Below are 12894 nucleotides of genomic sequence, written 5' to 3' on the forward strand. Positions count from 1 at the left end.
AGTAACAATCTGGTTGTCTAGTACAAAAACGAAGTAAAAAGGAGTAAATACTAGCTAAACGTCTATGCTGTTTAGGAAGCTGCTAGTATTTTGGAAGGAAGGCGGGAAATTTGAATGGGTGTAGAAGGGAGCGCAGAATGGTTTTGTCCAAGGGAGTGCATAGGAATGTCTGTGACTTGTGCTATGACAATATAAGAATAAAGTTGTCGATCAACGAAGTACAAGGAGGGCGAATCTACTAACGGTAGCGATATTTGGTGGTTACATAAACAGAATATAAAGAAAATATTGGCTTAATTGAAGAATTTAAAAAATGTCTATCAATGACAAGCGTAGTGGGATGCGCCCGCCAATATGTATCTTTCTTTGTGATAGCTCAGTGGAAAACGTATTTGCCTCCAGAACTTAGGAGTACATGGTAGTCTAAATTCGAATCGAGGCATAGACCCACTTTGTTTCATTCTAAAAGTCCGATACCGGACTCGAAACCTTTAGTACATAGTATCAGTAAGAAGCCCATATAATCTATCGATTGTATGAAGAAGTACTTTAAGCGTAATTTAAGCGTGAAACTGCATCTGGAGTTTATATAATTTCCTACCGTAAACCAATTATGTTTGAATATAAATTCTTAGAACCTTCTACTTTGTATATTATTTGAAATAAATGTTGGTACCACTGGCTTGTGTTCGAATACGCCCAGTTATCAGTATATTGACAACAAAAGCATTCGAGCAATCGATTCTTCATTTATTACGAGTTTTCATTTGCCTCTCGCGACGTGTAGCCGAAACGTATCCTTCTCATGCACTGATATACATTTATTTGGCAACTATAATCAGAAAATTATTAGGAACATTTATGCATACTAGCCAATCCGTCAAATAGTTTAGGTCAAGTAAAAAAAAAGTTATATATTACATACTATTTTCACTATACATGTAAATTGATTTATTCCACTATTTGGCTATCCAAACGTGTGAATATATGACACTTAACATATTTAAATAACAAAAATTAGCATGTAAAGTATTTATTAAGTTCATCATGATTATTCATTGAGCATTATTGTGCGCGTGATACAAGCACTCATCTGCGGTCAAATATAGTTGAAAAGCACGTTTCTATCCCATCGTTTTTTATGCTGCAATACAATTAAGAATTATTCTGTATTCTACTGGTTGCAGGCTGTTTCTGAGTCAAAATGCCTAAAAAGCGCGCACACGAAATCTCGGATTCGGAAGAAGAGGTAGAACTGCAGGCGTCTTCAAGCACCGTAAGTCCTTCCAAAGTAGGTTCAACACCTCGAGATCCATCGCAACGCTTCCCAAAAAAGGCAGCTGTTTCAAATGATGAAGACGATGAGCAGGATGGCAATAAGTCGACAGCGATGGAGGTTGTACCATTTGATATCGACGCTGACGTAGGAGGTTCATTTATTTTCTTTGGTGAGGTGAGCATTAGCTCGTCATCGGACAGAATTACAAAATACCATCTGCTCTCTCCTATTACATTTTATGTATCCTGCGCTCAATGTAAGCAGTATAGTCGAGCAATAGTCAAATAAATTATTGATTAAAAATGTTAAAAACTTTAGATTGTCAATAAGAGAAAAAAAAGTGTTATTTTAATATTTCGCCTTTAAATGTAGATTCGACTGAAATCATTTCAAATGCATGGTAAATATATATTTTTCTGCAGGGATTACTTCAGCCAATACCAGACAAACATTATACTCTTAATAAAAATAAATAGAAAATCATACCGATAATCATAAACTGTTTTATTTTGTGTGCTTGCTATAAACTTAACTACCTAGTTCAGTTGAAGATGTTGGTAAAGAGTTGGCATCGCCAAAAATTAAAAAATTATATTGGGCATCATGTTGCGATACAATTTATCATCATTGCAAATTATTATTAGAATTATAACGAAAAGCAAATCTAATAGATCTGGTGACGCGTAGTTTCAGACGGTGGATCGAAACTGTGGTTGTCCTGGATTTTAGTTTTTTAGGCGTGTTTCGGGTCTACCCGAATCCTGGTTGCACGCAGCCGTCGTTACCAATTTCATGTAATTATCAAAGTAGTTTCATTGTCTACTGCTAGAATGAAATCCAGGGAAACCATAGTCTCATTGTGAAAATTCCATTTGGCGAGTTCTCTCACTTTCTAAAAGATTTCCTATTAGTTTGAAGACAGCCATATGTTTTATATATTTGATGCATCATATAGTACGATTAGTTTTATTACAAACTGTAATCCAGGATCACAATAATATTCTTGTTTTTTTTTTTAACTTCACTTTTGAATTATAGAAAGCTGAAACGCCAATCGGCAAACGAACTCCCCAGGCCTTTAAAGTCGTTGAAGCGTCGGTTCGCGCGGGGCGTAAGCAGCTCGGCCGAATGTTTGCATTTCTTATCGACCGTTCGCCAAGTACTAACGATAACCTCGAAACATTTGTTGGGTACATTGTTAAAAGAAAGCTGGCTGATGCCTTCATGCGAATGAAATTTGATAAGGTACGCTTTTTAACTGAGCTGAATTTCATAATTGAAGTTTTACTAGGCAAGCTGGAAATTATCATTCATACATGGGCCATCATTGTTGAGCCGAATAATTAACACCTACATGGAATAGCGATTGCTTATAAGAATTAACCCGCGAAATTTCATACCATCAGTCACTCGTTCAAGTAAATTATTCGTAGGTCTAACGCTAGTTCTTGCCTACGTGTATTATTAGAATTTTCAGCATGATTGCGTCGTGATGACATGTTGCGATTCGGAAACAAAAAATCTCAGCAATAGCAACCAAGAAAAGAAAATTAACCATCATTGCGTTGAACTTATAGATGGAGGCGTTATCAACCCGGCAAAGGTATAATATCGGTTCCGAGCTGATAGTTGTATGAGTTCGATACCCTCAAGGAGTAAAACAGTTACCTCAAAAGCTGTAAAAGCGCCAGAAAAGAGACGTGACTAGGAAGACTTAAGACAGCTATGACTCATTAAATAGTTTGACTTATGAGAGGGTTATGTTTGCCGTTTTGACGACTTTGGCGAGATGACCCTCGGCTCAATAGGAACTTGTCCAAACCGTCAATTCCATTAAGTTAGTCTTAACTTAGTGTTAGAAAACTAACTTCTGGTAGAACCTTTTTTGTGCATAATTGCCCATAATTATGCATAATCAAGTTGTGTGCTGTAATTCGACGGAACGGTTTGTGTCAAAAACCGAGTCTAATAAAATTTTCGATTTCTTATCTTTATATGATCAAATGTTTGACTAAACTTAATAAAGTTAGTAGAAGCGCAATCTGCGCTGGTCATATCACTTTCTCGATTACAATAGAGAACGTATACAATAGTGAAATACTCTTTTTAGCTTGGACCGAACCCTATGTGCTGTTTATATTGAGGCTTATCCGAGGCGTGACTTAGCTTTTTTCGATTGAATGCTGCTTTAGAAGCTTTGCGTTCACTATACTGATCTTATGTAAAAATCGTTTCGCTTGCTACCGCAGAGACTTCATACAGTGACCGGACCGACTTGCCTTTCGACGGAGTCTACAAATTTGCCATTCACTTTTTGTCGCCTTATTTTATGATTTAAGCATAATTTTAATTCCAAAGCCGATATAAAATACCAAAACCAATTCGGCAAACTCTGCCAGATACTCATGTAAATATATAGAAAATGACAAGGCCTAAGGTCATATTATATCGTTTTCTCAACTAAGTGATTACTAGATAAAAAGCGGCGAAAAAGATGGTAGCGGATGTGCAGTTTTTCAGTCAGACGATTTGACTTCGCAGAAAAATACTACAAGTTAAATTAAAATTAAAAATGCAACAAACGCAACAGTGTAAAGACGAAGCATGCCACGCTACAAACAAAATTACTATATTAAAGGTGCAAGAATTAAAGGTTGCCGAAATTGCCTTCCGATCAGTGTAATATATTCAATGAGAAGCCTTTCTTAGTGTTCCGGTGGTAGGTATCAAGCTTCAGTATCATATGAAATTTACTACAATTCATAGGCATATATTTTGTTCTGTATACAATACGATGGTTTTGATAAAGTTTACCTGAGTCTGTGGTTATTACTACCAGACTACCAAATATGGAAGTAAATATATATGTTGCAGGTGACTTCGCTAAAAGAAAAACTCAACCTACGTCCTGAGAATGAACAGTTTTCAAATCTTTTGAGCGGATTGATGACCGCAGCGGATATTATTAATCGCCACAGCGAGGAGGCTTCTGGCTACTCTGATATAGAACTTATGGTACGTTTATTCATTTGACACAGTATTTAAATTAGTCGAATAAATTGTCTTTGTATATTTTGTTTTGCGACAAACTTATTATACCAGCAGACACTCACTAAAAGCGTGATAAAAGACTTACTAAACCTAAGTGTCGTTAAACTCACATCGAGAAAAAACCTGTTTGTCCCGGATATTTTAAGCACTTCTTACCGCCTGTACTTCGAAGATTTTTTCAGATCTTGGGTTTGATGTGGAATGCACTACATTCATCAAAATGAAGAACGTTCTCAAACAGGTTTTATCGGATGCCATACTGACAGTCGTATCTGACCGGGACATACTTAGCCAAGATACGTATAATAAAAGCATTATGTTTTTCGGAGAGATATTTTCGGGTGTCACCTCCATGTCTTACCAGGACGCTATGAGAAGGGTGAGACATATCAGTTTTTCAGATACGCAAGCCTAACAAGAAATTTAAACGACAGCAATGTTATGTTGACGGACAATAAAGGCAATTTGTGTCGTCTCCTCTCATTTTTCTTAGATAAAATATATGGTTTCGTGAATAAATCTTGTGTTTATTCATTTTACTGTTATCATTACATGTTTACAGTTAGTTATCATTAGTCAAGTTAGTTTGAATTCTATCTTGTTACGAACATTTGTAACATTACCTGAGCTGCTTTTATTTTTGTCCACATCGTGCGACAGAGCTGTTAGGACATGCTGCCTGCTACCTTAGCCACTTTCTGCCTAACATTTCTAACTACACACCTAATGTTCTTGTATCTGATCAGAGTGAAGAATGGTCTATGAAGGAGCTGATGCCAACAAAATTCAGCGCCAATATACGACTTTTCGAGGAGGAACTGCCAGTCGAAGCGTACCTGATCTGCGCTGAAAAGAATGAATCAATACTTGAAAATCGAATGGAAAGAGGTATTTACGTATCTAATTATAAATGCTAAGAGAGCTACATATGTTGTCAGAGCTTGGTTAGTCATGAACCCGTTAAGTAGGCGTTAACTCTCTTATGATTTGTACAAAGAAAGAGGGTTATTTATTCTCTTGATGGTTGTAGTTGGGAGCGATCAAGATGCAGCGGAGGGCGAAGGATTTACAGCTGCAGTAAGCACAATAAAACCGCGTAAAAGTCTAGTGAAGCTTACAGACAAAGGTTTTTATGAGAAAGATCCTGATGGCAACGTCGTCACAGTCCATCCCGAGAGGACCGTTATGGCTTACAGGTGAGCGAACAAACATTTTTCCAAGAGAGCACTAATCATCCGCGAAGGCAATAAATGGACATAAAAAGGCTTTCTCTCCAGGTTCATATAATCGCTGCATATGCTTTTAATTCACACATATAGAAATGGCAATACAATTGGTTAGAGGGAAAATTTCATTTCGACATTGCAGATAGGCGATTTTTCTGTGATGACAAAGTATTATGTCTTTGCATATCTTAGTCTTCTTACTAAAATAAATACCCATAGTCTTGGCTACTCTTTAACTTACTGACTACAGAATATCATATCAGAATGTAGTCAGCCAATATTATTGCAGTATTCTAGGAAGGAAAAACAAAGGACGTAACCAGATATAAATCATCATAGAGCAACCTATTGCTTAATCTCCAAGAACCAAATTGTTTTTCAACAAACTTATTTACAGTAGTACTATAGATAGTGTATAAAGGAATAGAGTTATTGGCTCAAGCGTTGTAAACGCAACATGAAGTGATGTGCGTACGATTATAGGAGTCACAATTGGCTTCAGCGACATCCTTTGGTGAGCACGCTAAATGACTCTATTTCGTTTTTTGCGCATCAACCCTACACAGGCAAATACAGACTATTTTTTCATAAACTTTCCTTCAACATGAGGTTCTTTACCACTCTAAGTAAAAACGTTGGCCCCTATATATATATGTATATATATATATATATATATATATATATATATATATATATAGAGTTTCAGTTGGGTTAGTAGGATTATTAGCTGGATGGATTGAGGATGTGGCAGTTGGTTTGGCTGTTGGGAGTTTAGTGTTCAGGCATATAACTGCATCGTACAGACTATCGCGAATTTTATGCATTTTATTCAAATCTAATCTTTGAATGAAACCGTCAAGCTAATAAGAGATAATAATGTGTTTTCTTAACTTTAAATATCATATAGTAGCATCATGCTCAAAGTAAATTATGATATTGATATGAGGACATATAATATGGCGTACCGATGGATTGTTCCTCTTTAAGTCTGTATTTCGTTATTTACCATATTGCCTACGATATTCGTCTACGGTATTAAGTTATAAGCATAGAGAGATTGCAAACCGGAATATATCTTGTTAGTTAGATTTCTTCTTTTCTAATTTTTCGCTACATATAGGTGTCTCCATATCGTAACGTATGGTAGATTTTTGAAGAAGCTTTAGAAAATTTACAAATCTATGAAACTACGAAGTATAATTATATATACAGAGTTTTTCCCCATATTAGAGAGAGTAAGGTACCCCATATTAGAGAATCGTCCGACACGGCTGTCGATCTTGTTAACCACTTCAACGCAATATCCTATTGTTTATGGTTAGCAAAAACTGTACCTATTCTGTAACTATCATAAAGGTTGATTACCTAACTTATGTTGTCGAGAGCAATAACTCAAGTAGCACTTTATTTCTTATACAATAGTAACAATGGAGAACAGATTGGTGAAACGATATCAACAAATAGCTTCCCTTATACACTGTGGGATTGCTTGCAAACACTTGAGTAAAAGAATGATCGCTCCGATATGAACCTTTAAATCAGGTGCATGTGTGTATGTTGTGCACATCACAACGAATATGGCGATGGCAGTCAACGGTTCATAAGGAAGAGGTTACTAGCACGCGATACGTTGGGCCATCGTCATATATAAAAAAATGTAACGCAATGAATGCTTGCCGTCCAAAATATGAAATGCACATTGTGTGAATAAACATTTAGAATCGAAAAAGCGGCATGTTTATTGAGTCTACCGTCTTTTGACTTCTTTGGCACAACAAAGGTAATGTGCCTTTCTGTACCTATTTTCGGATCGTAACGTGCTCTCATAGTCTATGTTGACCCTATGTCTATAACACTGATTCTAAATGTGTATTTCCAGATAGTGCGTTATAAAAGTTTGTTGCAACCCCTCTAAAGGTGCAGGTATTGGAGAAAAAAATAACTCTTTGATCTACCATGGTATATATGTATATAACCTAAACGAAATCCGTGTCATAATGTTTAATATCAAAATTTTTTGCCTCCGGAGACCTCAGACCTGAGATGAAGTGCGACTAGATAAACTGGTGAACAATGTTCATCCTGGACTAGAGGCTCTAACTGCAGAGATTATCCTACAAGTTAGTAAAGGGAACAATGAAGTTCAAAGGTTAACGACTGAATTGGCAGTAGAGTCCGGTAAGTTCCGAGAAGATATGCTTAGTAGTATGAAAAGGAAAATATGTGCTGTAGCGATTGAAAATCTCGTTGATGTCAAAGTAGAAGAAGAAAGGCTTAGAGCGTTTGCTTCTAGTCAAGAGAAAATCATAGCTGAGGTTTCAACTAGGTAATCAATATAGTCGCGAGCCATTTCCTCAAATGAAGTAAACGCTGAGCGCGATGCTGAACAATATTTTAAATGCAGTTTTTGCCTAATGATATTTAAGAAACACTTGAGAACATCCACTGTGGTATTCGACCGTACAAGTGTCATTGCCGCGATAATGCGTTCTCTAATTTTTTTGATTGACTAACGAATTTGACGTAAACGTCTTCACGAGGGCATTCGACCGTAAGCTTGTCAGGAGTGTGGCAGAACATTCGTTCAGCGTTCAGATTATATCAAACATGTGAGAACCCATACTGGCGAACGGATTCACAAGTGTCGTTATTGTGATGCATCGTTTATCGGAAGTGGTAATTTAATCGTGCACGAACAGGGACACACCGGTGAACGCCCGCATAAATGTGACGAGTGCAGTGCAACGTTTACGATAGATGGTGACCGCAGACGACCCCACGGGAGAATATTGCCCGGACCTGCGTATCCACGCGTTCATGAAATGTTTCATCTAAAAATCAAAAATCGTTATTTCCGTTTTTGCAAGAGAGCGCTCCGTCGCATCGGCGATTTCAATCGACATGAGAGGAAACACCCGAAATTCTCTGGGACTCTCAAACGACGCGATGAGACCAAACTTCTAAAGAAAGATAACGTCAAGAATAAATCAGATGTCCGAACGACTCCAATTTCGACCAATTCAACCACGCATGACAGTACGGAAAGAGGGTAATCCGTAAAATGGAGCAGTGCCTCCGTAAGGGTGGATAGGTGTAATCGATTAACTGCAGTAACTTGATAGATCCCTATTTGAATTGTGCAACTCTTTTACATTGTATATAATTCCAGTGTATCGTAATTGACGCAAATGACACTTTTTAAAGTGAAATCGAAAATATGTATTTTATGATTGTTTTGTGAGAGAGCGAATTTTCTACTGTCATTAACGCACATACGACTTATGGTATGCCAATAGCTTTTCTGTATTGATCGCAGTATAATCAGATTTTCCAGAACAAATTCCGAAGAGCCCAAACAAAAGGCCATCTAGGATCGGTTGCACGCGGCCTAACATCAGATGCTTACAATCGAAAACAGCACTACACGATGGTTTTAGCAATTCTTAAATATACAGTTTATTTCAACCGTTAGTTAATCTCTTGCAGGGTATAGTTTCCATTTGTATATGCCCCAAAGGATACCAAAGTGCAGCATAATTTGGATGGATAAAGAAAGCTAATTTGTATTCTCGTAATGAAAGGGGTAATTAGCTGCGCCTTTACATTTCCATTGTCTACTATTCTTTGTATTTTTAATATAATTTGTTTTCAAAATATCAAAAACAGGATCGAAATCAGAAAAAGTGATAATTTCAGATATTGTGTTATTGCTTGCATTGTATAAAATAAAGGGATCGATGAAAGTACTTCTCCTAAGCAGGGTATGAACTTCTGCATATTATAAACAACAAGTGGAACGTACAATTGATTGCTGTTACCATGCGTTTTTGGCATAATTCTCTAATGCCTAAAGCTTTCGTGTTGAATACAAGTAAACTTTGGTAATGCTTTAAATGCATGCCAATACAAAAATTAATAGCAGTTTGTTTTAACAGATTTTACCGAATTTCAAAAGATGGGGTAATATGGAACGGCTAGGTATTTTTAAACATTGAACAATAAAGAAGCAAAGTAATCAACCTCTTATTTTGAAAGGCTAACAGAGGGTAAGTTACGTTCTAATGTAACGTCGTTACATTCGAGTTATATTACGTGATCACCCAGGAAGACGGTATGGGCAAAAGTGAGGTGAAAACAGGCTACTAGATTAGCTGACGTGATAACGCGCCAAGGATATTAATTTTACAGGCAAATTAAAGGAACAAAGTGAGCTTCAAGTACAGCTCAGCTTTACAAAAATGTATGTATATAGTATATATGTTAAGTTGAGCTGAGGTATCATAGCTTCGCACTTGTTGTATTGTCCTGCCGTTGTTGCCGTCAACGTGTCACATGAACCTGTTTTCGAAAGGCATTTTGACGATTCTGTAGGCGCAGTACATTGTTGGCACAAAACAATATTGTTGCCACGTGCACTACAGTACGGATAATATGAACATAGACGAAAATTCAGGATTAACATTCATTTATACTGCAATCAACCATAACCACGATTGTTATACAGGTTTTAGTATAATTAAGTTGACTTCAGAAAACCTGTATGTTGTTCTTCCTATGTTCTCGCACGGAATGCAACTCATCGATGTGCCAGTACTTAGTCCATTTAACTTTTTTCGGCTTTGGACAGCATAGCAGAACTTTACGTCGACATATGGTAGACAAGTCATGATTTTTGATTTGCCAAACTCGGCAGTAAATGATGATAATGCATCGACTTCTTTGGCAAAAATCACCGCCATTTCTTCAAAGAAATACGTTCTTCCTTTAGTTTTGTTGAATGACAGACCTGATCGAAATCATTTGAGCTATTTCGGCCAGCAACATAAGTGTACTGAACTGATATTGTCTCAAAAAGTAATTAATTGTACTTTCCGCGCCTCGTAAAAAAAGTTTTTATTTAACAGGTGTCACTGTTTTTCTTCTGTGGTACCGGTTGTTTTCAACAGAAGCATTAAGCAAATTTTAACTTATACGGCCCCCAACCTTTCCTACGTCATGAGCCCAGCACTTGGAAATTCTCGGTAATAAATATATGGGAGGATGGTACAACTTTAGCAGCTGCTTCCTACAGCTATTAGTTTTACGCTTATTTTTCTTCGATAGAAATTCGAACGGTCGCAGCGTAACCCGTACTTTTATCTCAAATACGTTTTGCTAGTTAAATGCAAAACCTTCACTTATAATTTAGTTCTAATAAGGAGAGGTTTACAATTTTTACCTTGCAGGTTTGGAACAACGGCGGTTCCGTCCAGCAAGCCTCTCAAGGAGTATATTAAAACTTCTGAATCATTTAAAGGTTACGTCGTAAAAGGATGGTATCCATCTCACCAATTTCTGGTATGCTTCTTGGATCGCTCTGAAGCGACCTAAGCGCTAAAAACATAATTCGCAACTAGAAAATTCTCATTTGGTCCATTAACAATTCAAAGGCAATTTCTAATGTTAAGAGAATGCATATTCTATGAGATTATACGTCTTTAACGCATGCACGCTTTAATTTTGTGCATGTTTCAGATGAATTATAATAATAATATGCATGAGGCTTTTATGTTCCTGCTTATTAAGAACTCAGTTACTTCACAAAAGATAAAAGTAGTTGTGGATAAACAAAATACATAGTTATCTACATGGAGAAAGTATGTATTTTGGGGAGGGGAGGGTTATATTTATCATGTCACGTACAGTTGATGGGTACGATTGTTTCTGTCCACAGCTGCATCTGAGTGGCGGTCGAGGTTACCACGTATTTTCATCGGCGAGTGATGGCAGAGTAGCTTTGTTCGATACGCTTCTTCATTTATGTGCTTACCGGGGACACTCATTATTAGTGGATTACGCTTACGCTACGAGATTTGCATCAAAACCCGGCGTCCTTGTTCCTCATTTACAAAAACACTGCTTTGTATTTTTCGATCTCATCTATCAGGACAACATGAATTACCTCCCAAGGTATGTATCATATATGTTGACATCGACAGCAAGGTCTGAGTAACCATCCGAACAAATCCACTTTATATGAGTAAAGAATGTATTTAAAGGAGTCTAAAATGATTTATTTTTTCATGGACATTATATATAGGTATGATCCTATAGCGACCACAAAGCCAAAAACCGAGCACTTGAAGGAGATTGCTAAGGTGATAGGCGATTCGGGCATTGCATCGCTTGAACTCAAATATGATCCATTCGTACAGCAAATATTTGAGGACGTTTGGAAAGGGCGAATAGATGAAATGTCAAGGACATTTGTTGAGAAGTTTGCGACGATACAAAGAGATAAGGATCAAACATCAAGCATCGTGGCTGACGCAGCTGACTTAGCCGAGCGAGCCGATGGAATAGTTAAACGAATGGTAGTTGAGGATAAAGCGAAATCTCCTGAGGAGGACAAAATTACGTTCCGGGTTGAAAAACTTGATAAAGATGCAGATGAATTTCGTCCAGTGAAATTTTCTCAACTTTTCGCTTGAATGATAACTAAGGTTGTAATTCAACTTTATCTGCCAATAAAAGCAAAAATGGTAGCGACTCCTATATTGACATGGGTCGATCGCTACTAAACTCGCAACGACTGGGCTTCATGGAGCTCACAAAATATTGTTTTGTTCTTGTGAAGTAACCTGAGAGGAGAGAGCTTAGGCACCCCATAGAGCAGTCAACGCGATCTGGCAGAACTTGTCACTTTTTATGAGGTGAAAAAGCTGTAAGTAGTACGAATTCAATGTGATGAACTACGCTGAGCTTTTTACTGGTTAGACTTAATTTAGTGGGGCCCATTGATAGAAGACTTGGACATTCACAATGTATTGTCTTGCTCGTGATGTAGTGAAAAGCCTTTGGTATTTAGCATGCTCCATTAGTTAGTAGCGATTCGATGTAGCGTATTTTTATTTTAAACGCCGAAGCTGTTGAATTTTTTATGTAGTTCGTAAATTTGTAGCTATGATTGCCATCAGTATTAGATGTATGGCTGGTGAGCACTGACAGAGAAGTCTACCTTGTGGGTCGCAGTCTCAATATAATATTATCTCAATTTTCATAAATGCTCTTGAGGAATTCCCAAGTTCCCAATAGAGAAACAGAAATGCTTTACCTGCAACTTCGCTAAATATTAAAAATATTTATAAATATTAATGTTCATAATACAAATTACTCTCTTTGTTTTCCACTGCATGCTGTTTGTATTAGTAGTGGTAGTAGTAACAATAATGATAGTTATGATAAAAATAATAATAAACATTTGTAAGTTAGTCACATTTATTCCGAAGGAATAGTGGAGATCATCTCCAAGCGTTCAGTTTCTGCGAGAGATATCTATCTGGATATTACAAAAGAGCC

At 37.0% G+C, this 12894-nt stretch overlaps 1 protein-coding gene across 2 annotated transcripts; it reads left to right on the plus strand.

The window, feature by feature from the left end:
- Positions 1–86: 86 nt before the first annotated feature.
- Positions 87–12708, plus strand: LOC111250759 (uncharacterized). Of its 2 annotated transcripts, none has more exons than XM_022806457.2 (11): positions 87–244; positions 1188–1453; positions 2318–2524; positions 2748–2882; positions 4154–4294; positions 4503–4709; positions 5077–5218; positions 5361–5526; positions 10782–10893; positions 11270–11505; positions 11636–12708. In XM_022806457.2, exons 2-11 carry the CDS (start codon positions 1205–1207, stop codon positions 12024–12026), a joined length of 1986 nt encoding a protein of 661 aa, XP_022662192.1. In that variant the 5' UTR covers positions 87–244; positions 1188–1204; the 3' UTR covers positions 12027–12708. The 2 variants fall into 2 exon arrangements, with proteins under 2 accessions (XP_022662192.1, XP_022662201.1); XM_022806466.2 differs by lacking the exon at positions 87–244 and adding an exon at positions 1967–2073 and having other exon boundaries at positions 1316–1453.
- The last annotated feature ends 186 nt before the right edge of the window (positions 12709–12894 follow it).

Source organism: Varroa destructor, unplaced genomic scaffold (assembly GCF_002443255.2).
Source record: "Varroa destructor unplaced genomic scaffold, Vdes_3.0 BEIS01000001.1, whole genome shotgun sequence".
Taxonomy (NCBI): Eukaryota; Metazoa; Arthropoda; class Arachnida; order Mesostigmata; family Varroidae; genus Varroa; species Varroa destructor.

Coding starts and splice junctions, on each gene's coding strand:
- LOC111250759 (XM_022806457.2), top strand. CDS start 1,205: ATGCCTAAAAAGCGCGCACACGAAATCTCGGATTCGGAAGAAGAGGTA. Junction 5,527..10,781: donor AGGACCGTTATGGCTTACAG/GTGAGCGAACAA, acceptor TTTACCTTGCAG/GTTTGGAACAACGGCGGTTC. Junction 11,506..11,635: donor AACATGAATTACCTCCCAAG/GTATGTATCATA, acceptor CATTATATATAG/GTATGATCCTATAGCGACCA.